This window comes from Pleuronectes platessa, chromosome 22 (genome assembly GCF_947347685.1).
Source record: "Pleuronectes platessa chromosome 22, fPlePla1.1, whole genome shotgun sequence".
NCBI lineage: Eukaryota > Metazoa > Chordata > Actinopteri > Pleuronectiformes > Pleuronectidae > Pleuronectes > Pleuronectes platessa.
Genome location: NC_070647.1, coordinates 7,339,214 through 7,364,888, shown reverse-complemented (window position 1 = coordinate 7,364,888; position 25,675 = coordinate 7,339,214). Strand labels below are relative to the sequence as shown.

Genomic DNA, 25,675 nt, shown 5'->3' with positions numbered 1-25,675 from the left:
AATAGCTGCTGGGCAAAACACTGAATCCCCAAACTCAAGTATTTAAGGTTGACTCTCGTAATATTCTGAGCTTCAACAACAAATACACTTTATAGAGCAGAAAGATAGAATTGGTTCGGTGCTGCCTTTGTGGTGAAGCCTTCATTAATTTGTGCCTCGGAGCTCTGACACTGTTCAGAAACTATTAAATCATCATTGAGCCTCAACTTTGCACTGAGTGGCGTGTTGCATCATTAGCATTAACACAAGCTCCGCAATAGTTTTTTAATCATCAGCTAAAAATAGTCTGCAATACAAGATGCTTCTGACCCATTTTAGAGCAATTTTAATAATTCATATTTTCTCACTAACTGTGGCTTAAAATGGTTTTAATGTGATTTAAAAGGGGTCATTTGTTGTGACAATTCCAAAAATAATTCATTTGACACACAAATTCACTTGACATAGCAGTTCACCTGAAGGAGGGCTTGGCAATTAACCGAAAATGTATCAAAACCGACATTTAAAGCCTCTCACTGAGAGCTTTAAATATTCGTTCATTAATCATATCCTATCACCCAGCCCTGTACCTTCTTATATTGTACAGGTAGTGAGAAGAACGATTTCACATTCTAATGTTGCGTGTGCAGGATGTATATACATTCGCCACAACTGACAACAACTTAATGAGGTCCTTATATGTCAGTGTTGTGTTTACAGCTTGTGTGGGCCACAAGTCCTGGTTTGATGACCCAGTGGAGACGTTTTAAGAGAACATTAAGAGATGGACTATCACATTGTTTAGACAAAAAGAAACATCATTTGTTTATGCTGTTGAACTCATTATACAAATGCATACAAACAAAGCACACCTCGTCATATGGTGAAATCTGAAAGAAGTCGCAGATACCTCCTAAATGATATCTGGTTAGTGGTATTATGGGTAGTCAATACAGGGGATTACAGAGTGTATGCTCCGTGGCCTCTGTTATGTAACTACAGACCACTGACTTCTTTCTGGAGCTAGAAGATTTCCCTTTTGGTAATCGCTGAAGAACTGTCACAGCACTATTTCCAGATCAGCTGTGATCAGTCATGCTACTCACAAGCTAACGCTGTACATCCTCTATGGAGCTCAGATGTCAGATCCACAGATCCAGCACAGTTCAAGTAGACAGAAGCGACAACTTCATGCAAAGACTTCCTGTTGGTGATTGCCCCACTTCCTTTTCCTCCCGCTGTTGACGTGTTGGACCCTCCTCCCCCTTTAACTAGAAAAACACACCTGCTCCCAACACCGGGCACCTCGGCCTGCGACGTGGCTCCTCAGTAACAAACGCACTTTCATCCCATCCCAGCTCCATTTACAATGAGAGTGACCCCCTTTCCATCAGCTTTAAGGGCTTCTTTGCTTCGTTGCAGTTTGATAGCTAATCTGTTTGAATGTCTCTTCTCCGCCGCACTGGGTTTCATGTGTTTATATAACTGTTTCCTTTCTCCCACAGGGGTTCTGTCTGCTCGTACAACCAAATGAGCTTTGAATCACTGTTCCAACTTTGCATCGTCACTGAGTTACTTGCCTTATGCAAATCAGGTTCTACAGTGAAAAACCCAATTAATTCCGCAGCGGGTTTTGTTTGGCATTTGCATCTGAATGTTTTCCAGGTCTCGCTCTTTCCCCCACAGCTCCCACGTCTGCTAATTAGTGTGAGAACCAGGAAATGGAGAAGCATCACATTTGTGTATCTATTTTTATCAGTACAAACTTAGTTTGTTACAAAATTCCAACCTGAGCCATATGCTACGACTAACTGTGACAATATGTAAAAACATTTTTATTTAATATTCACAATCTAAACAGTTTTCATCTCCTTGTAAAATTGATTGGTAGTAAACCGGCAGGCAGCTGAAGATTTACACATACAACAAATACCAAGCAACATTAGGAATTATGTTGAGTCATATTTGAATCCTCTTGACTAATGTAAGTTCAATATTCACTTTTTTGAAGCTCTGTTTTGGTTTCCACCCACTCCTGAATGAAAACGGTCTCTGTAGCTGCTACACTAAATGCTCCACTAATGATCATTAACTAGTAGTTTGTCAGAGTTGCTGTGTGATATGGGTTCAGGGGAAGATTCTTGTTTTTGCACCAAACAGCTTCCTGCTGTGGTGAGAATCACGTGTAATTAGAGCAGTGAAACTCAATTAAAAAAAGTTAAACCTGTGGGTTGAATAAACCAAAACAAATAGCCGACAAGTGCTAAAAGCTCCTAAGAGCTGAGAGGAACTGTTGAGTAGTAATTTTCTGTGGGTTTATTACCACAAGAAAAATCTTTTACATAATGTAGACTTCTTTTCCCTATTGTTGAAAAATATTGATTTGTGCAGCTTAAGTATGACTATGACTTTTCACTAAAACGGAGTTGGGGTGAGATAAATCATCCGATTTGAGCTGATTATGATGTTTTCCCTTCTTTTGTCTCCTGTGCAGGATTTCAGTCATTCTTCCCCCTCACCTCCTCTGGCCTGACCGACGCACCAGCCCGTCACCATGAACTATCTTCGCCGTCGCCTATCAGACAGCAGCTTTGTGGCCAACCTCCCCAATGGCTACATGATGGATCTGCAGAGGCCGACTCCTCCTGGTTCCTCCACTTCCACGCCGGCCTCCCCGGCCACAGAGAGGCGCCAGCCCCCGAGCATGCCAATCCAGACCCAGGGCTCTGGATCTGGGTCTGGTGCAGACTCGGGCTCGGGCACAGGCACAGGCACAGGCATGGGCAATGCCACGGCCACGGCCACGGCCACGGCCTCAGGCACAGGCACGGGCACGGGCACTGGCTCAGCCTCAGCCTCAGCCTCAGGCTCAAAATTAGGCTCAGGCTCAAAATCAGGCTCAGCTCCAGGCCTGGGTGCAGGGGGCTTCCTCAGCTCCTTCTCCAGCGTGGTGAAGAGTGCTCAGATGGCCCAAAACGTTGCCGCTGCCGCAAAGGCCAAATCAGCGGCAGCATCAGGCGACGGCGCCGCTGCAGGAAACAGTCAGCCAGCCAAGCCTGTCATACGTAAGCCCAAGATCCTGCTGGTGATTGATGATCAACACACAGACTGGTGAGTGGAAGTCAGTTTAATGCATGTTTTATAAACCCTGCTGCTCATATCCCCCAAAAAAATCACACAAAGCTGTCTTATAAATGAATTGAGTGATGCAGGATTTGTTTCACCTCAGTACATGGTTCAACAGAAAAAGAACTGAACTGGGAGTTAACCAATTGCTCCAGTTCACTTTGGCTCCAGTAAAAATGTCCACGATCACAGAGAGCCATGAGCAACTTAGTTCACCTTCTCTCTTCATCAACTGCTCGTAACATCTTAGTATCTGTGTTTGGAAAATAAAAGATGACGGCTTGACCTTTGTTTCCAAAAGGTAAGAATGAAACTGAATCATTGAGAGCTTCTTTTCAGTCCTTTATCTCCAGGTTTTGTTTGAGTGAACCTGTGTGGAATATTGCTGCTGGGTAATGAAATAACAGGTGTGGTATCATCTTTAGCTTTTCAAAAGGAGGTTCTGCATATACATGTGTTTTAAGTACGTAGCCAGAGGGAGTAGGACGTTAGCTTAGCTTAAGTCTGCTGCACACTAGAGCAGTGGTCTTCAACAGGGGGTCCGCGACCCCTAGGGGGTCCGCGGGGGTACTGCAGAGGGGTCGCGAAATTTTGGTTGATAAGACAAACATTTCTTTTATAAATTTTTACACAAAATTCACTTCTTCAGAACCAGAACTGTATATATTCTCTTTAGATACACATTGGCATGCATCCAACATATTGTAGCAAACGGATAAATTGAGGCAGAAGACGTTATCTTTCGGTCAGCAATGCACACATTCAGCTACACACAGGAGCTCTCTCAAGCTGAGCACCGGTTCACAGCCCCTTTCATGCAAATACGACAGCACAGGCACTAGCCAATCAGATTGCGTTTATGCTCACGTCTTAAGAGTGCGAAGCTCAAAAATAAAAGATGGTGGACCAAACTCCGTAGATGGTCGTATTTGTAACTAAAAGTTGTTTGTTTGACTTTTTTTTGCTTAGATTTTTAAAAATGTACCGAAAAATAGACACTCTACAAAGTAAAAAAGACATTACTGTAACTGAAAAATATGTCTGAGAGGATTTGCGAGGTGTCTTAGCCACTTTTCTAATGTTAGCGTTCTACTTCCCACAAGGGTAGTATTGAAGAGAAATAACAAAAAACCACCACACCTCCCCCATTAGCTCGGACTGGAGCTAGTTCAGTCAAAGCAATTTTTATCATCACAAAAAAAAAGTTTAGTTTCAGTTTCAAAAGGAGTGAGAGGTTGTATTGTTTGTGACAGACTTGTACGTCCTTGGCTTTTGCCGAGTCACACCACGGTTCTATGTGCTGGAGTAAAAATAGTCATGGTAACAAGAGGAAGGTCCTTTGCTTCTGAGATGACAGAACAATAAATGAGCTTTAATGAGGAGAGATGACTCCATCTTTCAGCAGCAGCACACACATGTGAGGGGCTGATATCAGCTGCCTTTTGCTGCCACTGGATTGATTCCTTGCGCTGCCGGTGTTTGTCTCACTGAATCGATAAACCACTCTTCCATTTCATGAATTGTTATTCTGTAGCCTGACATTTGCCGGTAAATCGTTCCCCCGGCGAAACTGTTATTAGCTATTTCCAGCGCTTGGAATTTATTTACTGAATTAGTGGGGATCATTATGAAGCGAAGCATCTGTATCTGCGGCTCAGTGGGGAGATTAGGCCTCGGTCTAAATATGATCACTAAATTAAAGCACCCCGCTGTCAGCCGTGTCAAAGCCACAGAAATTGCTCTCAATTTTCTGAAAAGCCTGGCGGCCTCTTTTCTTAATGCCGGCTGGCTGAAATCCCAAATGGGCCCCGTTCCTCTTCACTTCCTGGTGTGCTGACATGATTCATCTGGGGATCATCCTCCCTCCGAAGCGTCCAGGCTCATTCAGACGCTGTGAGGGAGCGTCCTCTCTCTTGAGAGAACAGCAGGGGTTGTTATTCACCTCTCCAAACTCAGTTACTTAAAAGAGAGAGTAATGGAGGCCTTGATAAGTGAAGGGGGTCGGTCGCCTTTTTCAGCAAATGAACAAGAGGAAAAGTCCTTTTTGTGAAGCTGTTATGGTTGCAGCAGCAACACATGGACAATATAATGTAATACAGTCCAGCACCTCTGCAGTAAATCCTACCTTTTATGGAACTTTTAATGTGTTGTGCCTTTTTTATGCCTCTATGCCGGCGACAGCCAGGAGCTTGAGGCATTATTTCGATCCCTCTGTCCTTCTCAGTCATGTGAACACGATATCTCAAGAAGGCAGTTCACTTAGTTTCTCGGATCCATTTGTGTGGCCAAAGATCAAGGTCACTGTGTCCTCACAAAACCTGTATTGGCCGTTTGAACATCTTTCAAGTCTGCCTTGTATGAGTGTAAAAAAAAAGTCTGGGTAGACTGGTTGGCAGAGGGATACAACTACACAGCTGTTATTGTGGTTTAATTATTTATTTCTATGGTCATTTATGATGTCATAGTTTGTGGTGCTTTTTTCTTGAATTGCATTATTGCATTATTTTTGTTCAACTAAAACTCACACAGGCTCCTTTCACACAGGAAACCTGTTCTCACATTCATCTGAGGGGTGAAAGCTTCTCGTTGCTCACCTGAAATCTGAGCAGGATTTTGTGACAACTTATTTGTGATTTTATAATTTGAAAAGATGAAGTAATATTCAAACAATCGGGTTTTTTTGTGGAAGAATCCTCTCTATCTTCTCATTTATTCAATGCAGAGTATTCTATTGTGTCTTACAACATGCCTGGGGGTGATGTTTCGCTTAATTAACTTTTCTATTTTGATCAATGTTATGCAAATGTTATGGTCATGCAACAACTTATCACTGTTGACATTTTATATATAGATGTATATTTAAAAATAATATATATTAATATCAGCTTGGATTAGATTGGATTGGATTTGTTACTCAGACTGTTCCATATTTTGTCCACTGAGTGGCACTGTAGTTCAGTGAAAGCTTCACAGAGAGACGCTTGTCACCTCTCCTCATGCTGTGTTTCTTTGGGGAAGTGAAGGGCTGTGACCAGCAGATGGTGATGTCTGATAACCTCTGAGCATTATCTTAGGTACTGGTAGAGTTTGAGTGCACAGATGATCTGGAATCAGCGGCAGCTCCTCCCAGTTGAAGCCAGATGTTCTTTTACACTGAAATGATTCTTATAAAGAGTGCTTGTTAGTGTTAATCTCACTCAGTCCACATGTTTCAGTGGAGTTACGCTGTGTGTCCATATTAATGTAAATCTTGTCACTGGAAGAGAGTGAGTGAAACCGAGCTGAGCCCTTCATCTTTCATCCAGAGAAAGCTGCACTTACCTCTGTTTAGTCTCATCAACCAACCTGGACTGTGTGACTTCAGGGACGTCGTCCTAAAGCCTTGCTGGAGCAGATGTGCCATTTAAACAACGGGCAACTGCAGCTGGACAGTAATAATTAGCACCGGCATTGACATCATTATGCCAATCAACATCTCCCCTTTCAAACCTTAGATCATAGGACTTCCAACTGCGAGGGGGGCCTCCCTATAGAGGTGGGCAGGAGAGTTGAATGTTCTGTGCAAAGGTAGTGATGGGAAGAAAAGACACTATGAGATGGATGCTTGCAGGTTCTCTGAAAACAATCCAAAGTTAATTATCTTATTTTGACACAGTTAACAGTTGCAGCAGCAGCAGTGGCTTTGAAAAATGATCCATGAAGGCTGCTTAATTATTTAAAAGACGTTCTTACTGGGTCATAAGTTCCTTAAAATGTGCACATGGAGTCATGATACACATATTTTTCGATTTAGTGTGACTTACACTTTTCAAGGATATGATTATTGCTGATGTGCATCACAGATAAATCTCCATAAAAGCACTTAAAATTGAAGAAAAGGAAAATGCTTCCTGTAAATCCAGAGCTTCCCTGAGAATCATGACAAGTAATCCAATGATCTTTGTCTATGCATTGCCAATCCCCCAAAATATTATAATAACAATAAACTTGAAGTTACAAGTGCTTCACAAGAGGCTAAAACAACAATTAAGAAGAAATGAAAATTGAGACGTAAACCTCTAAATCCATCCAGAGATTATGAATCATTTCACAGTTTGGGGGCATGGTGGTCTTTACTCACCTATCAGGGTCAGGAAACTAGAAGACAGACAGCTGATTGAAGAAGGCGCACATGTTCATATGGAGTTATTGAATCCTTGATATATACATGGGCTTGGGTAGTGTAAAGCTTAAAAAGTCATCAATAAAATCTTAGAAGAAAAATATTTAAAGAAACAAATTTCAGGAGTAAAGTACTGCAGTGTAGGCACAATTTCTGTCTCATGATCATTTCAAAAAAAGTGGCTCTTAATCCCAGTCGCTTCCCTGACGGTTAATTTGTGACACAGGAATGTCACTGATACTCAGAGGCCACTTCAGAATCACAGGTCTGGTGTGAAAGAAGCAGCTAAACAGTTAATGCTCAGCCTCCTGAGACAAGTGCGACTTGTAAAAAAGACCAAATATTTGGCTGCTGCTTTGGCAACGTGTCTGTGTCATGGTGTCGGCCTTCTCCGTCACAGTGTTTGCTTTAAGAACTATGTGAAACCTGCTTTTGGGACAACGGAGTCCGCTCACTGCTGTCGATTTAGGCACATTTGGAATTACAGTAGGTGAACTGTGCAGTGCTTCTCTGGTGAAATCTCTGCGTAGGGCTGCTGAAAAGAAAAAGATCAGATCAAAATCCAACCACCCTGGCCAAAGTTGTAATTTATTTTATGGCCCTGCAGTGATTCCAGATGTAATCTTGTTTTTTATTTTTAAACCACTGGTTAAAGTCTTCCAGGAGTCAAACAGATGTGCTATGTTTTTCACATATTTCCATGAATCAAAACTAGGGTTCTGTCGTCCATCTGTAGTTACGGCTTTGACTGGTAGCCCACAGAATAGTTTCTATCTGGAGGACAAACTGATCAACAGCTTCAGCAATTTTTGTAATCGTCCACCAGGACATATTATCTGGCAGTGCCTAAAGAACACCACACAGCTACATTTGATCTGTTGCAAAGAGGCACATTTTTTTGTCCTTCAGACATATGACCATGCATCAAAGCAGAAAGAGAGGAGGGTGTCCGTCCGTCGGTCCATCCCTGCTTGCCTTTGGGTTGAATTTCCTCCTGGGCATTCCAGCAGAGAGGCTGAGGTCTCTGCGGAAACCGTGCTCTGTCTTGACAGGCTTGGCCTCCAGCAATGACTGATCCACAATAGCAGTACACAGCACTGAGGCAAAGACTCCGAGAGCATCACCGCCACCACCAACAATCCCTCCTTTTCTCTCCCTGTGTCCCTGTGTCTCGCTCTCTCTCTCGCTCTCAGGCTGACATGTGCGACGCCTTGCCAAGAAGCTGTCCGTCTGTTTTGCGCCGTGTTCTGAAAGATATGAGCATCCGATTGCTCAACTCTGCCCTGCTGCGGCAACACGTTTAGCTCTACGTGTGTGTCGGCAGTTCTGCGTGATCCTCTGCTCGCTCTGAGCCATTCGAAGAGGGTTTTAATTTCACGTTTAGTCTAAAGAAGAGGCAGGAAGCCCACACACTGCTGAACGTCTCAAGGGCAAAGAAGAGGTGGAACATCTTCTTGTGGCTTCGCGAAAGGGGCAAAAGTTCATGAGCTGCAAAGTGCCAAGATTGCACAAGCTCTTTCTCAAAACTTACTTAAAAGGGAAAAACAGCTAAGTACATAATCAAGTGTCGTCCCCTTAAGTCTCGCCATTTCTTTTGATCATATCAGAGCGTCACATCCCATAAATCTCTGGTCAGACTTTCGTGAGGCTGTAGGGGCTGGTGATAATAGCAGCCCTGTAGCGATACTTTGTTTTAAACTTTTACCACTGCAGCAACTTTGTCGAAAACGGAGGGAAGTTATGTTGGGCTCATCTTGGTCTCACTGATGCCCTCATCTAATCGTGAGCCAGTCTCAGCTCTCAATCATGACATTCTCCCTGTTTTTGAAGCATCAAATAACTGAATAAAAGTGGCTGAAAAACTCATTCAATAACCGAAGTTATCCATGGACAATAATTATCAGTTCAATTATAAACAAACTGTTTCCTAATACTAGAAACGATGTGTCCTTGATGGAAGAAAACATTAACTAAACCAAAACATGTAAAACTTTTTTTTATATCTTTTGTAAATACTGCAGTATTATCATAACATCAATATTAGAGAGGATACAAATAGGAGCAGTTGGTTTTCTCTCCATTTATGATTCATACACTTTCTATTAATGGTACGAAACAGGACATTTTCTCATGGTTAAAAAGTTAAAAAAGGAATTCAGCTCCATGGTGTTTATTTAGTGGGCGTGTGCTCGACTGGGAGAAGGAAAGCCCGGACCTCTTTGCGCAGCTAAATATTTATGTTGAAACACGTGTAAAGGGCTTGTTCAAACCAGAGGGCCCGGCAGCCTGTAAATTAGATTGATCACTTGGAGTGACGACATGTTTTGCAGTATATTGAAACGCATACCATTAATTTTTTTGGGGGGGGGGGGGGGGGGCAGAGAGCATGTGGGCCCCCGCCTCGTGCTTCATGGTGGCGGCGACGGTGGTCCAGGGTGAGAGGGGGCATTGCCTGTCTAGTATGTAGGTCAGACATTCCGAAGATTCACAGCTTTCAAAATTACAGAGAACGAGACGGCAAGGGACCCAAAACTTGTAAAGTCCAACAGCTGGGAGATGTTAACTTCAAGATCCTCCTCAGTGACTGTAATGAATGATAATGAATGGACGTAAAAGGACAGATGTAGGGGGATGAAAACCAAATAGGCAGACATGGGGAAGACAAGCACAGGAGAAAGGAGGCTTTGTTTGGTGAGTGGCTCTGAGGACAAACGCTGCAAAAGCAAAATGTGTTTAGTAGCGGGTAAGTCGAGAGGCACTCTAGATCCCCAAAACAGCCTGTCCCAGTAAACCGATGGCCTCGAGCATGTCCTCAACCACACACAGCTCCAGCCTGAAGCCCTCAACAGATTGTTCACTGTCCCTCTCCTGTGAGGGGTGAGAGTTCAGTGCTTGTACAGCACTGGGACACAACTATAGCAATACAATGGCTTGAAATGTGTGTAAGAAAAACTGGAATCCACAAGCTAGCACCGGTCTAAAGATTTTAGTTCTTGTGTCACTGTCAAAATAACGTCTTAGTCAAATAGGGGAAAATATTTATCTGCTGAGTTTTGGTGTTTCTCTAAAATACAACTTAATTTCAGTAATTTACTCTGAAATGTTCAACTCAGTTAATAATATTGTGGAGCAATAGTTATGGCCTTACATGTAGATAATGAATAAACAATGACAGTGTGAGTGTTGCAACTACCTAACAGAAGGTAGGAGCAAAACCTTGAGAACTTGGAAGAGCTTGAGTTTTTGGTCCGAAGCAAAGTATTATTGTCACTGTGAAAACAGTTGGTGTTTTCATGCTATTAATGGATCCAACACATTTTTTACTTACAGCATGGTGGTCCACTACATTGTGAAAAAAAGATTGCTAAATGTTGACATTGAGGATGTGCCTGAATAAAGGGTAAGGCCGAACATCATCTGATGATGTATTAGCCTCTGGAGGCAACAGACAATATTTTGGGACTTCTGGTGTTGACAGCACATAGCTGGGCGAAGACTCGTTTTCTGTTTGCTCTACAAAGTTTACAGTCTGACAAGTTTCTATAGTCACGCAAGTCCCAGCTTTCTCCTCTCAAAACACAACTAGTTTTTGTAGGTGTTTTAAGTCCAGAAATTGTGGCTTATCTCTAGTAACTTCTATCTGCATATGAGTTTCAGTCAATGTGCTCTCTCTCTTTTGCCCTCCCAAAGACGTTTTACCTGCGGGCAACCAAAGCCTGCTCAAACGTGATTGGTGAAACTAGAAACGGACACCCAAAGGCCCCCGGCTCCAAAATCTTGCCAAGTTGCTTCTGCACATTCACATGCAGAATCTGTCGGTAGAGAATGATTGTGCCATAAGTGCCAATATGAAAGACATAAGGATGATATTCAGACAGGACTGAAAGTGGGTGTCAGTTGGTTGGTCCACCGCTTAAGTCCAGACAGAAATGCCTCAACTATTATTGAATGGATTGCAACATTCCCAATCACGGCATGAACTGTAATAACTGTAGTGATGCTGTAAACTCATTCTCTGAGCTGTTATCAGGTCAGATGTTAAGTTTGTGCAACACTGGTTCATGACTAAATTAAACTAAGGAGATTCACAGCTGCACTCTGTGTTTACTGCTATTGAGCCAATGTTAGCCAACTTACTAAATGCAGGTGGTGAACATTGTAAACAATATATGTGGTAATATTGTAAAATTGTTGTACCGAACGTCACTGTTGTACTGAAGAACAGCGGCTTCACAGTACTGCTAGATGAGGTAATGGGAAATCCAGCCAGATTTTATCCAACCCAGGGGGGATAATACACAATATATCTCATGGTTTGTCTCAGAGACAATAGACAATGTATATAAAGTTGGATGATGTAGCTCAACTTCCTCTTACACAGCTGTAGTGACCGTGGTGTAGAACCATGTAGCCCTGCTGAGACACATGATCGACCAAATGTGAGTTGTCAATGACGCTTCAAATTGTTTTTATATCATCAAATGACTACTTAAAACTAAACTTATCAAAAACTTGAACCCTTGAAAATGACAGTAAAATATATAATCTGGACTTTTTTGGGTCTATGTCTAATCTGCTAGCATGAAAGACCAGTCTTTAGGACCTAAACTGAAGCCATCCACCAGGGGGTGATCCAGATGAATGGGCTTCACTTTTGGGGGGTGCTGTCTATAGCCATCTTTATATACAGTCTATGTATAAGGGAGTTCACAGGATCAGACTGGAAACTACAAAGAAATCATATATCAATTTAAATACAATTGATGTTCTCCAAGCGCCAAATACATTAAGCCACCAAGGCACATTCATGTCATATATTGCTGCAAAGAAATAATCACAATCTGGCTGTTGCCTTATACTGAATGTTCTTGTTGAGTTTGTGTAAAATCATGAATTCGACACTTTGCATCTAGAACATCTGCTTCAAAACAAAATCCTAAGTATCAAGGCAGCAGTTTCACCTTGACAACAAACCACATGTCAGAATATCACAGGAGAAAATAAAAAAACAGAAAGACTGACCCTCGATCAGCAAGTTCCCTTTATTAAACGCACTTTATTTCACAAGCTATTCTTTGCCCAGGGATTCTGCTCACTCGAAGCCCTGCAAGGTCAGATTCTGTAATCACGGAAAATATGAGTCATTATTTTGTCCGTCTCACAAGGTATTTTGGAAGGTCTGTTGAATTTTCAGCCCTCCTACTATCAAATAAACAAAAGGTTATTTTAAGGTTGTTTTGACTGTTGGGAGAATTTGCAGCACATGCACTGTACTGTTTGTGCAGGGCAGGAGTCCACATGTTGAAGTGCACGTATGATCCACACAGAAATCAATGCATTCTCTATATACTACACTCTTTGAAACTGGATTTCCATAGTTTAAATGACACATGTGCAGGACTCAGCCTAAATTAAAGACTCTTAATCTGTATGAAAATCACATTTCTTGGCGGTTCCTTAACGGTTTGTCTCTTTTTTCCAACGCAGGGCGAAGTATTTCAGAGGGAAGAAGCTGAATGGAGAATACGAGATCCGGGTGGAGCAGGTACAGTGCATTTAATTATTCTGTCTAAAGAAATATTTGAATTAATACTTTAAAAGCTTTAAAAGTTTCCCGACATGTTTTAAGTCCTTTACTTTAGTTGATTAGTGCTGTGAACTTCATAGGTTAGTCAGAAACCTGTCCTCAGGCTATACCTTCCACTGGCTTAATCAAACACAATCAGGTCGTAATATAGATTGTAAGTGAATGTGACATGAGACATCTGGATCGCCACAAAGGCCTCCTCCATATTAATTAATGGGACATGGACCAAACTAAGGAGTACACAAGTTTGCTTTTAATTACGTATTTTAAGCTATAGAAACAAGCGGAAATGTGACTGACAGCTGAGACTGGCCCCGCAGTTGATCTAGTACGTGTTTTGGTGCAGCTCCACACCACGATCCCCACTGTGCAGCCTCTGGCTCCAAATTAACTGGGCTTCGTTTTTCTAAAGTGGGAGGAAGTGGTGATGTGTCATCCATCTTACAATTTACAATTTTAAAAACTGTCCCAGTGAGATGAGACTCCTTGTGAAAACTAGACTGCAGGGAATTTGAATAGTGGCTACCCTGACCTCTCTTAGCCAATAAGCGTTTTGATACATCCTTTCAAAACTTTATTCAATTTATTCATATTTTATGCTAAACTAGACTAAGCTAATCGCCACCTGGATCTAGCTCTAACAGACGTGAGAGTATCAATCGCCTCATCTAACTCTCAGCAGGGAGCAAAGAACCATATTACCCCAAATGTTTTAAAGTAGCTTGATTATAATTCAGTGTGCACAAAAATGTGTTTATAAGTCTAGACACGCAGTATTAACGGTGTGTAGATAACATCTAATTGACCTCAGGTAACTGGTGGGTCATACATCTGCAACCCATTGTTGAGACTGGAGCTGGCTTTGAAATGGTTTTTATGGGAGAAGGAAAGAGGGACCACAGAAAGTTGGACCGGTGATTTTACAGCCTCATTGCTCGACTCCCTACTGTTGTGGTCACATCCTCTCTCTGGGAGGGGTGGCAGCAGGAGCGAGTCCAGATTTTTCATTGAGATGTGATTTTATTTTTGCATATATTTTTTTTAATCTCGAGGTGTCACAGTTATTGAACCCCACTAAAAACTGGCAGAGTTAAAGAGGCCCCTGGAGTTGATGTTGTGGGGGACCATGCAAGTCCCGCAGAGCTGTGCTAAAAGGCCCACTGACCTACTTACATCGTGTTGGCTCCTCCACTCTTTCCCACATGCCCTGCGCACTGACGCTAACAAGTCAGTTCGCTAATTGCCTACAGCAGCCAGACTCTTCATAGGATGTGTGTGCACCTCGCTGAGAGCCTGAGGAGCACGGAAACCCAATCTCTGTGGGAAAACGTAGCGACATGCTGAGATGAACCCTTTTAGGGGATGACAATAAAAGCAGAGAGGCCCGTCGCACTTTCTTCCACTCTCTTCAATCCCATTTACTTAACTGGCTTTGAAACATCTCTACCCAGCAAATTTCAACTCTGACTTTTTACAACAACCTGCACCGATTCGAGAACAGGGCACCGACATTGGACTCACCACAATCTTCTAGTTATTCTCACCTCCTACATGTTGTGCTTTTTACATTTATGTTTTTTTCCACATCTTTTTTCAAGAGTGTGGTCTTTCAGTTTGGGGGCAGGACTTATTGATTTCTCATGCTTTCACTCAAAATGCTGCGCTTGCCCTAATATAGCCCCTGCTTGTGCACAACTTTTTTTAGTTTTTTAGTTTAAAAAAAAGAAGTCCATACAGGACTTCTTTTGGGGGGGGAAGGACATTGAACTAACCTATGCAACCTGTCAACTATGCAGTGTGCCATCTGAAGCACCGCTCATAAGCCCCAAACCTTCATAACTCTTCTCCACTGTGCTTGCTGCCATATAAGGAACAATCTGTGGACTCATTGCAAGCATGTCGTGCTGCAGTGAGGAAGGAGGCCTGATGCCAGTGTGTAAGAAAGAGAGAGAGAGAGATGCTTTGATTCTCGGAGGTGATAATTCATTGAGGCTGCCCTGCCACCTCTACCTCACGCAGCCACTGCCTCATAGCAAATTTGCGAGCCCATTGTTGTAGCTCATTCCCGCTCATTTCCATGACCCACTTTGAAGTTTCATTTGGCAGACGCCCGAGGTCCCGTGTTCACCGGGTAACTCTTTTCCTTTTTTTTTTTTACCACTAAACAGAGGCTCATGGGAGCACTGCTGGTGGTTCTTTGAGCTCTTCTGTGACGAATAACAACACAGCTCTTTCATCACATTAGATTAAATATGTTCAGTCCAAGTTCTGTTTTTACAGTTTGATGACATGCAACCAGAAATGTAATATCAGATCTCATGCTTGAGAATTAAGAGCCTGTGACTACTTTGCATCATGAGATTATTAGTTTCTCTTGTTGTTTCTCCTGTGAACACTCCAGTAACACGTTTATCAAGTCTTCCAGTAAAGCTGTACGTGGTCACAGCTTTGCTTTGCAACTTAGTCACAGCAATGCCAACATGTTGAGGTTAAGCTGAAAAGTTATTAGATCGTAGCTGGAAAATATTTTTTCCTGAGAAACAACTGGTGTATGTTTAAACAGAGCAGAAAGGCCTGATGTGTTTCCACAGCAGTAGACCGTTTAATAGCAAACAGTTTAAATAACTTTCACCACTACCCACACGCTTTTAAATTGATTAGCATTTATTTTGTATTAATGAATAAACATGATACAAAACATAAATTGAAGTTAATATTTGGTATCCGAGTATTCAGGAGTAAACTTGATCTACAGTACTTACAGTACGATTTCAGTTATGAGCAGCTGAAAAACTTAAACATTTATTTCGATTAAAAGACCAACTCTTCACATGTCCGTAAATATTGCTTAAAAAATTAGGATCAGACAAATGAAGGAACGACAAGTGGAAATAATGAGTTAATGTGCAAGCCTACTCTGACAGCAATGTCTGTTATATACTTCAAGATTGCAAACGCAAAATATAGATCAATGTATAACCACTGAGTGTATCAAATTTTTATTCAAATGTGACAAAATCTTAATGAAACATCACTTTATATGTTGACCCCAGGCTTCTGAATTACTCAATGTGCTATTTTATTGTTAGATATTTCCTGTCTTTATCTCACAGTAGGTGGCTGAAGATAATTCATACCCTCCCCACTTTCTTCTCTGTATTGGGATTTTGAATACATAACACGACAAACAATTATCTTCTGGTTCAACCTAGCTGCGGCTAGGGGCCAGAGCACTCTCGTCACTTTCAGACTTTGAGTCAATGGCTCTGAACAATGAAATCACATTTGATTTATACTAAATAAACCCCTCCTTTCACAGAGGAAGAATGTTTATCCAATCAGCTCTCTGCGTGTTGTCTTCAGGCTTAGATTTGGTCACCTTCAATCTGAATGAGGACCCCTTCGAAGTCTCACAACACAATTACATCAGGCCTCTGCTGAGTGTGGAAACCTGTTTCTCTCAGTGAAACCCCGTTCTCTCAGACCCCCCGGTCGTCTGCGCCGTTGACACCTATAGTCACTCTGTTGCAGACCCAGATATTTGGTGTGTGTATCCAGGCTAGTGGTGCGTTCCAGAGAACCAGAGCTTAGAGGATTAGGTGTTGCCTCCCATGTCTTTCACCTGTCTTGGATGCGTGTAACACTGTGGCGGTGGCCCCTTCATGTTGTCACCCAGTGAGCGATTCTAGGCACTATGGCGGTCTATTGTGAATATTCTACAGTCAAAGCCAATCGTGACGACGTGATGACACCCAACCAGCGGACAGCCTGACACTCTGGATGTTTACAGGTCGGAGACGCAGCAATCTACATGACTGCACAAATGAGTCAGTTGAATATGAAGAGGCCTGTTGTTGGTGAAAGAACAAGGGCCAGTTCTTCAGCGTGGCCGGACCATGTGTGGTTTTGGGTCGCGCGGGGCAACATCTGCTCGACAGGCGCATGACCTCAGCGCTGTCCGCGGTCCTTTCTGCTGCAGTCATGGCAGCTCACAGGCAGTTGGCTGTATGTTATCCGTAGCCTTTTTTGGGGGGCTTGTATTTGCCCATGACATAGGGCTTCTGGGTAGAAGTTAGCTCAAGACAGATGATTAAGATCGTTCCTCTCAGACGTTCGACTGACCCAGCTGCCCTCGTGCCTTCTGTTGCCCGACTGCATTTAGCATCTGTCTTACCTTTTAGCGTTTAATGACTCAATGGATTATTTCACTGTTGTACAAGGTGGGAGTAATTAGCTGCAACTACCTCTCCATGGTGCATATGAATGGTCCACTGTACCTCAGACCTCTCAATTGCATCAGTATGTGAGTCTAGCAGGTTTATCAGGAATTACTAAAACATCCAGACATGGTCAACCAGAATGCATCTGCCCTGCAGACTTCACCTCATGTTATTTCACAGTTTGCCAGACAGCTTTTGACTCATGTGCTACAATGTGCGACTTGTGTAAAGGTTTGTGTTTGTCAAGGTTTTCCACGCAGGAAATAAAGAGGTGAGGAAGTGAAAGGAGCACATAATGTGGCAGAGAAAACATTTATTTTCAAATGAAAGGAAACCACGTAATACGAAAACAATTTTTATCAATAGCCCCTCGACCGCGGACCAACTATCAGTGGAATAAAATGTTAAAAGGATTGAAATGATCATTTGTGGAGAGGAACAATTGGTGAATTTAGTGATGGCTCAGATCTGCATAGACAGATTTTCTTACTGGGCCTTCAGTGGCTCTTTGTTTGAGCTGCCTTATAATTCCTAATTATCATCACAAACCATTACCATAAAGTATATGGAATATTTGTATTGAATCTTTATGTGCTGTCTCTTACAATCAGTGTAATTCAGTATCAAGTACATACTAATACAGTATCCACAGTGTAATATTCCCATATCTTAATTGCATCTCCGATTAATGAATCACCATTTCAGTTGCTTTCCTCTCTCAAACTTAAAACTGACGGTTTAAATGTGTCTTTCTCTTCAACTTTAACTTAAAGTTGACCTGCCTTCCCTTCTCATTCTTGAAATAAGAACTCAACTGCTCTCATCTGGCCGTTCACACACATGGAAAGCTGGGACTGTGAATTGTGAGTGTGATCTGGTGTTGCAGCTTGCAGAAACAAAAGCAGAGTTGTCCACCTCAGATACACAACCTTGTAATCTCAGGCATCATTGTTGTATTAAATCAGTTTGAACAATAAATAACAGGTTAAAAAAACGTAATGCAAACAGGGCTTTTCTGTAGTCAAGAAACACTGCTAAACGGGAATTTAACTACCTACTGTTGTTCAGCAGCTACATTAGAAAACTAGAATAGCTCTCAGTAGAGTGCTTACCTTCGCCAAGGCAACATTCCCCTTATGAAACCACATTTAAATGTGCTACATTAGGATTTTTATATGGACCTGCACCAATTGCACATACTCGTATCTGTCAGATACCAGAATCTGTCAGATACCAGATATGAGGCCAGATTTCTTTCATCAGGATCCATTACTCCCTGGGAAAATGTAGAAATGTCAAAAAACACCTAAACTCACAATGTTAAAGAAGGTGCTATAAAATTCCTGGATCAGCTCCCTGACAACAGATCCACGCCAAACTTTAATGGGTTCTTTCTTGGCTCATGTCCCATTCTTCCAAGTTTATTTTTCTCTGCTCTTCATTTGGAATCTATGAAACACATAATTCATATACTTCATGTGACAATTCTAATCATTTTAATGCTTCAGCTCAAACCAACACTTACACTTTATTTAGCGCTCGAAATCAGATTGTAACTCCTATAGTATTTCAAACTGAATTAGAATTTTAACACATTTTTGCCTGTATACAGTGGTCGAATACCTTCAATGCAAGCATTGCAACATTCTGTTTTATTAGTTGTCTTGTTGCTCAGAATATTTAGCAGCAGATTATATTCAGCTCGACCAGTCCCTTCAAGTTGTTTTTTGGTAGAAAGGACCAAAGATCCTGTTTACTATTTGACTCAGGAGCAAACAAAAGGCATCATAACCACATGAATCTCAGTGTAGACGGTAAGTCCACATCTAAAAATACTCACAAAGATTCCAAATGACCTACTGTCGAGTGGTGTTTACTGCACCGTCCACAGGTTCACTTGGCATGGCAGTAAGGCCAGAGTGCATGCAGCACTGCAGTGATATGTGAGGCTGGAGTTGAAATTGTTCTTCCTAAGCTGTTATGGTGCATTTAACTAGAAACCCATGTGTCAGTTACAGGGGACTGTCTATCAAACTAATAGATAGTTTGGATAGCACCACTACAGAGCCCCTAAAATCCATATCTTGTGTGCACAAGTTATTATCTTGTGAAAGTTAAGATAAAGAAATATCACTTATCAGGAACTAAGGGCTCTTTTCTTTTAAATAGATACATGTATGTATATTAGCACTACGTTAGCATTTCCATCAGCCACTCTCCTTTGATGGAGAGAAATCATTGTGTTCCACATAAATGAATTAGGTAGCAGTGAGTCGTGGGAGTGACAATGGCTGAAACTAAAACACCAGACTGTGGTTAAACCTAGTGGCAACCATGCTGCGTCCTGTGAGTGTGTTCATGCTAAAAGGTCAGCTGGAAGCCAGCCTCAGAGCAGGTCAACAGTTGGGGAAGAAACAGCTCTGGAAGCAGTTATCAATGTATCACTTCCTGTTTTCCTTTCCCAGGCAGGAGCCGCTCCAAGACAAGTGTCTGAGTGTGTTACCGTGATGGTAACCATGGCGCTGTGAAAAGCCTCCGGTCCTGGCTTCTGGGCCTGTGCCCCGCACCAGCCACTTCATCCATTACCGCCCAATGACAGTGGCTGTAAGCACTCCTCTTACCCAGAACCAGCCAATCAGAGGTGACGTGGGCTGCTCGGCCCTTCGCCAAAATGGTGCCCGCTCTCTGGCTCTATCTAGTCGCAGCAAAAGTCACCGTAGGCCTCTGTGTTTGAGATGGGACTTGATGAGGAGATAGGAATCGATGAGGAGATGCACTGATGAGTGATATGTGTGTGTCTGTGTTGCACAGTGCGTCTGGGTGCGTTACTCATTTAAGAGGGCTTTTTAGCCAGGCTGGAGCTGCTGAGCACACAGATGTTTCTTTCAGAGGCGGGTATCAGTAGAGAGGAGCTGAGAAAAGGAAGGGAGCCAAGTGCATGTCCTTGAGGCGCATTGAGTTTGAGTGGCGCCTCGTTGTCCCGTAAATAAGATTACGCCATTTACTCGCCCCCTGCTCTTCCTCTGGGAGAGCAACACAATGAATAAAAGAGGTTGGTGTTTTTTTCTCTCTCTCTTTCTCTCTTGGCAAAAAAAGCTGGTTTTGTTACGTTGGCGCATTCTTTTCAAAACCGAATCACTCCCCCATACAGCGTTTACATGGGCCACGGCACTAGATGAAAGGGAAATTTATCTCTGAAAGAATATTGCTGATAATATTTCCTTTTCATTGAGATGAAAGCCCATGTAAAGCCTGGTAGAGCAGGCTTAACGTCTCAAATGATGATCACAGTATATGAGAATGTGTAGATAGAAATTGCCTCAATTTGCAATGGATATTGGCAGGAGATGGGTTGAATATAGGGTCAGCTGGAGGATCTGCTTCCATCCCCATCCATGCTGTTGTGTGTGGAGGCTGATGAGTCTGTATGAGGAGTGTTGCACTGCCTTAAGCATACCAGGTACAGCAGCTTACTGTAGATTTGAGCTGTTGCAAGGCTACTACATGCAGCTGCTCTTTATCATGCTAGCTGTGAGGTTACTGTCCGAATCACAAAAAATTCCTCAGTGAAGAGAAGAGAGGTTAGCTGAAGATTTCCAGTGCAGTTCTAAACTAATCTATTTCCTCTTCAAGACTGAGGTGTGTGATGGCACATTTTGTATTTAGATATGTTTAATGAAAGAATGACAAGTATACAAGCTTTGTGCCCCTAGCCGCAGCTAGGTAAGAATTAAACCACCAGAAGATAATTGTTTGCTGTGTCATGTATGTAATGTCCCATTACAGGTGACTCTGGCTTTACTCATAAATCTCTATATGAATTCACAGATTTCTTTTGTGTCTCTCGGGGGCAGTGTTTTGTTTTGGAACCACCTGATTCTTTATTTATTAAATCCTATGTTCACTGGCTAGCTGTGGAAGAGAACTGTGGGACTGGACCAAAATAGTACAATTGTGAACGTTAAAACCAAAACAATAAGCTTTAAGATACTAAAAAGCTCAGTGTAGTCAACAACTGCATATATGTTCTTATATTAAACGGAGTCATCTGACTCATTATTGATAGAAACATATGAATTAGTGTCACTTTATAGCTTAATGCTGTTGTACCACATTAACTGTGAAGTCTGAAAAAGCTGAACTCATCGTCCTCATTGGGGAGGAGAGGGAGGAGACATCTAGCCACTTTTCATTTTGAAAGTCAAAATTTACAAAAGCACAAAAATAATTTAGAATGCAAACCAACCATATAGGTTTCTTTGATCAGTGATTGAGCTTTTACTTATTTATTTATGTTGTCAGCCTGGGATTGAATCCACTGACCCTCCGGTCACAAACTTATGTCTTTGATTAGATGACAGCCATTAGCCATGTGCTGTACATGTGTGCTTCCCTCAAAATGCAACACATCCTTCCAGAAGGAATTTGCACTGTCAATGTCCTTAAGAAGTATTTGAAAAGCATAAATAATTGTGTCCACTAACAAAGTTAACGTCCTGTGTAACTTATACAGACAAATTCTGCTGTAGCACACCACCACACATTGTGATTGTGTTCTTCTGTGTTCATGTGACAAAAATATGGGTGTATAAATATATGTGTATTCTGTGTCAGTGGATGGGACACAGACCAAACTAAACAGAAGTATGTGTCAAATACATTTTTCAGAGGTAGTTTCTAGTCATTTTAGGGCGTTGATATCGCACTGATGCTGTAAGTTTGGTTTTAATTACTTATTTGATGTTATAAAAATGGGGCAAAATGTTATGATTTACAGATGAGACTGCCTCACGATTGGTCAAGCGCCTGTATAAGCATTTGTATAAGCATATGTGTATCACTAGCAATAGCGGCCTTTGGGTGTTCCTCAGACTTTACCCGGGTTGAGTCGGATGAGTATGTTGGGTCAAAGCAAGTGTGATGCACTTGACCCCCCCCCCCCCCCCCCCCCTTTACTATTCTACATCACTTTTCAGCTGCTTCTTTGTTTTTTTTAGTTAATCTGTTTGTGTAACTTTAATATTGTTAACGGGTGAGCATAAAATAGCATAATGCCCCTGTAGCATAAACTTTTTTCTCACACTGCATTTTCTCTCTTGTGGTAAAGGGCCGTCATTATTGAGGCAGAAGAAAAGCTCATGTCAGGAAAGCTAAATTTGGCTAGAGCATAAAAAACTGTTGATTTCTTAACCGCAGTGACAGTCATTAGAAAGAAAATTGAGTTGTCCCTCGTTGGTCCGCGTCCATGCAGAGAGTCTATTCCCAGAAATCAACTGTCGCCCCTCCTTTCGAGGATTTCTGGGAGTTGGACAGAGTCATTAGGTAGCCGGGCTACAGCCTTTCACAAGGCCCTAACTGTCCGGGAGGCCACAGACTGGGGATAACTTCATTTGCCTCCTCTGGCAAAGTCCTTCTGTTTTTGTGACTCTTGTCCTTTACTATCAGCTTTACAAATGCAAAGATATAAAATGAAGTGAAAGAATCTATTGTCGGCTTTCTTGTAGGTATTTTTCCTGTTTATTATTTTTTTTTAAATAATAAGCTGGATAGGTCATTCACAGGCAAAGTGCTATTCTTTATTTTGAATAAAATTTTTAAAAAAGTAGAGAAAACCTTTAATGTTGTTGTCTTTTGCATCTTATCAATATTGGTGTTTTCTACCTCTGTGTTCCAGGCGGAGTTCTCAGAGATCAACCTGGCCTCCTACGTCAACTTGGGATGTATGGTGGACATGCAGGTCAACAAAGGTGGCAGTAGAGTGGTGAGGTGAGTTGCTCAAGGCCCGACACAGTGCTCCTTTCCTTTGACGCATTTCCCCACGCAATCTGTAATCTGCTTCAGTGAGCCTGCACAATGGCTCCAGTTCTTTTCTCTCAGTTGCATTGGGCATGACTCTGTGTAAATATAACACTGCTTGCACTCAGAGAACCCAAGACTGTAATGTGATTATGCCAGTGAAAAACCTAAAAAAAGACTTCTCACCCACTAGTTGCAATCTCAGCAACGAGGAGGGCTAGTTATCTTTTGGGGGTTTTTTTGTCCGTTTTTATTGCACCTATTTATACCGCTCATAAAAAACTGTGTTATTTTTTAGTTTGACTGCTGTGCTGATGCATTTGAAATTAAAAAACAAAACAAAACTTGACAGTGGCAGAGGCAGAGGTGGCCTCTGGCCAGACAGCAGCTCCTGTTGCAGCAGCAGTTCAACACGTGGAGCTGGTGTTTAAATAGACGGCTCTGTTATGTGAAATTACAGCTCAAGGGGATCGCTGTTGATCAGCTGATCTGGGCGGCAAAGATGACACCATGTTCCTGTCTGAATGTGACTAATGCTTTATTGACCAAATCAGTAAACAAGATTGAAACGTCACGCTTTTATTTCTCATCAGCAGATTTTCCACAACAGCAGGCAGATTTTCTTCTCCTGCTAAAGGGACTGTATGCTCCCTGTCCAACACCACAGTTAGTTAACGAAGTTAATAACCAGCGAGTCACAGCAAGCAAGCAAACCTGAATTTATATAATTTCATTCCAGGTGGACGCACAATGCGCTGCACAGATTGTGAGCTACCACAGATGTAGCAGCTACAAAACAATGTGTAAAAAAAAGTAAGACATAAAATAATACGGGTCGGGTTGAAAATATCATCTAGAAATTTGATTAAAATAATAAAAGAAATTGAAAAAATTACTTTTGGTAAACACAGGAACACAAACAAAGTTTTTAGTTTAGATTTAAAAGATGGTAGTGATGGAGAACAACTAACACGATATGGTAACATGTTCAAGTGGCTTCAAGCGTAAAAGCTCAAAGCACTTTCACCAGTTTTTGTAAAGACCCCGGGGAATAACCAGGGGACCTGCTCCAGATGACCTAAGCCAAAGAGTCAGATATTTCCGTCATTAGTCGGTGGAGATCAAAACAGAGCTTAAAGCAAGGTTAATATAAGACTGTGCAAATAGGCATAATAAACATCTTGTTTCTGCTACCCCCATGTGGATACAATTTGTTAATGCAGATTTAACATCTGTAAACTTCACATGTGTTTTTTGCAAGGAAACTCCTCAGGTCAGCTTCTTCCCCTGATCATGAACATTGAATTGTTTACACAAACGATGATAATCAATGTATCTGTGTTACACCATGAATGTCAACAGCCCTTGGTTATTTAACTACCCTACACTCCTTTCCTTAGTAAACAGATTCATATTTTTGATGCAGTGACAAAAGAACAGTAGCCAATGATAGTTTACTTCATCTCGACAGGGAATCAACTGTCATGGCTGAACATGGCCAACATGGTTATATAGTATATAATAATAGCCTAAATAGTCCCCTGCTTCTCCAGGCCGATAAGAACCTGACTGGTCGATCAAATGGGCTAACTGGGTCCAGTGTCGGCCCTAATTCTCGGCTGTCTTGAGGGTAATCAGCTAATCTGTGCTCTGGCCTGGACTCCGCAGTTGGACTTGTGAAATAACTTTGTTATCGGTGGAATAAAGCGAGATTAATCACGGACAAGGGCAGTGATGCGGCCGATATAACAATGCCGCCCGTTGTCAGAGCTGACACTGAGGTCATTATTGTGTGTTGAATAATTTTGGAGATACTGCTGCAATGACAGGAGCCAAATTGGATGCAGATGGTCCAACTGCTGCCTTGTTCCCAAACACTGATATTCGCTGCCAACTTGCTATGGTTCAGTTTCTCCTTTAAGACTCTGAATTGGACGACAGATAGTGTTACCGCTCTTTCTCACAAGTACGTTGATTGGCTAATGACTAACAATGTATGGTGGTCAGAGAGCCATGTAACTGGAAAGTCTAAAGTTTGCTCTGTTTCCATCAGTCTCCTCATTGAGTTTGACACCAGAGCTTTCACTGGATTAAATCGTTGGCTAAAACCTCTAAGTAAGAACTAATTACAATCTGTCCTTGTCATAGATTATTGCCAATGAAAGCTAATTATTTCCTCAGCAATGTGTTTTATTCTCAGCCAGGAGAATGCCATAATATATCCACAGATAGACAGAGGAAAGATAAAACACGTATTTCCCATGCTCTCTGTCAGCTTGCATTTTGCAGTGTGTGTGTGTGTGTGTGTTGGGGGGGGGGGGGGGGTGCATTCATGGGAGGATCGCATGCAAACGAACTCTTGACACTGTATATGTATTAACAGCAGGTTCCTGCCTTTCCACGAGTTCCTCTGGCTGTTGTGTTCACAGCACGGTGACCTCTGACCTCTGTCCACAGGCGTGCTCTCTGGACACGTCTCCTCAGCTGACTCCATGCAGCGGCACACTCTCTCACACTACTGTGGTTTCGCAGTTTCTTCCATCTGTCTCCGGTAGTGGAGAGCAATATTAATGTTAACTTGTCTGCGCAGAGAACCTCCCGATGTTCTGTGCATGTGTGAAAGGCAAACTCTGGGTAAACTCCGTAATCTAATTGTCATGTCTGAAAACGGCTAAAAAGAATATCAACCTTTCACGATCACATTCACACCTACGGGCCATTCAGAGATGCTAATCAACCAGGGCGCCGTGTGTTTTGACTGTGGGAGGAAGTGAGAGTACTAGAGGAAATCCACACAGGCACTGG

At 42.1% G+C, this 25,675-nt stretch overlaps 1 protein-coding gene across 1 annotated transcript in view; it reads left to right on the top strand.

Moving 5' to 3' along the window:
* The first annotated feature begins 2,533 nt into the window (after positions 1-2,533).
* Positions 2,534-25,675, top strand: part of LOC128429170 (synapsin-3) — an 86,898-nt gene continuing 63,756 nt past the window's right edge. Inside the window, exons 1-5 of the mRNA XM_053415453.1 lie at positions 2,534-2,715; positions 2,938-3,090; positions 12,755-12,812; positions 22,749-22,840; positions 23,982-23,984. Coding sequence (XP_053271428.1) covers positions 2,534-2,715; positions 2,938-3,090; positions 12,755-12,812; positions 22,749-22,840; positions 23,982-23,984 — 488 coding nt within the window. The remainder of the gene's footprint in view (positions 2,716-2,937; positions 3,091-12,754; positions 12,813-22,748; positions 22,841-23,981; positions 23,985-25,675) is intronic.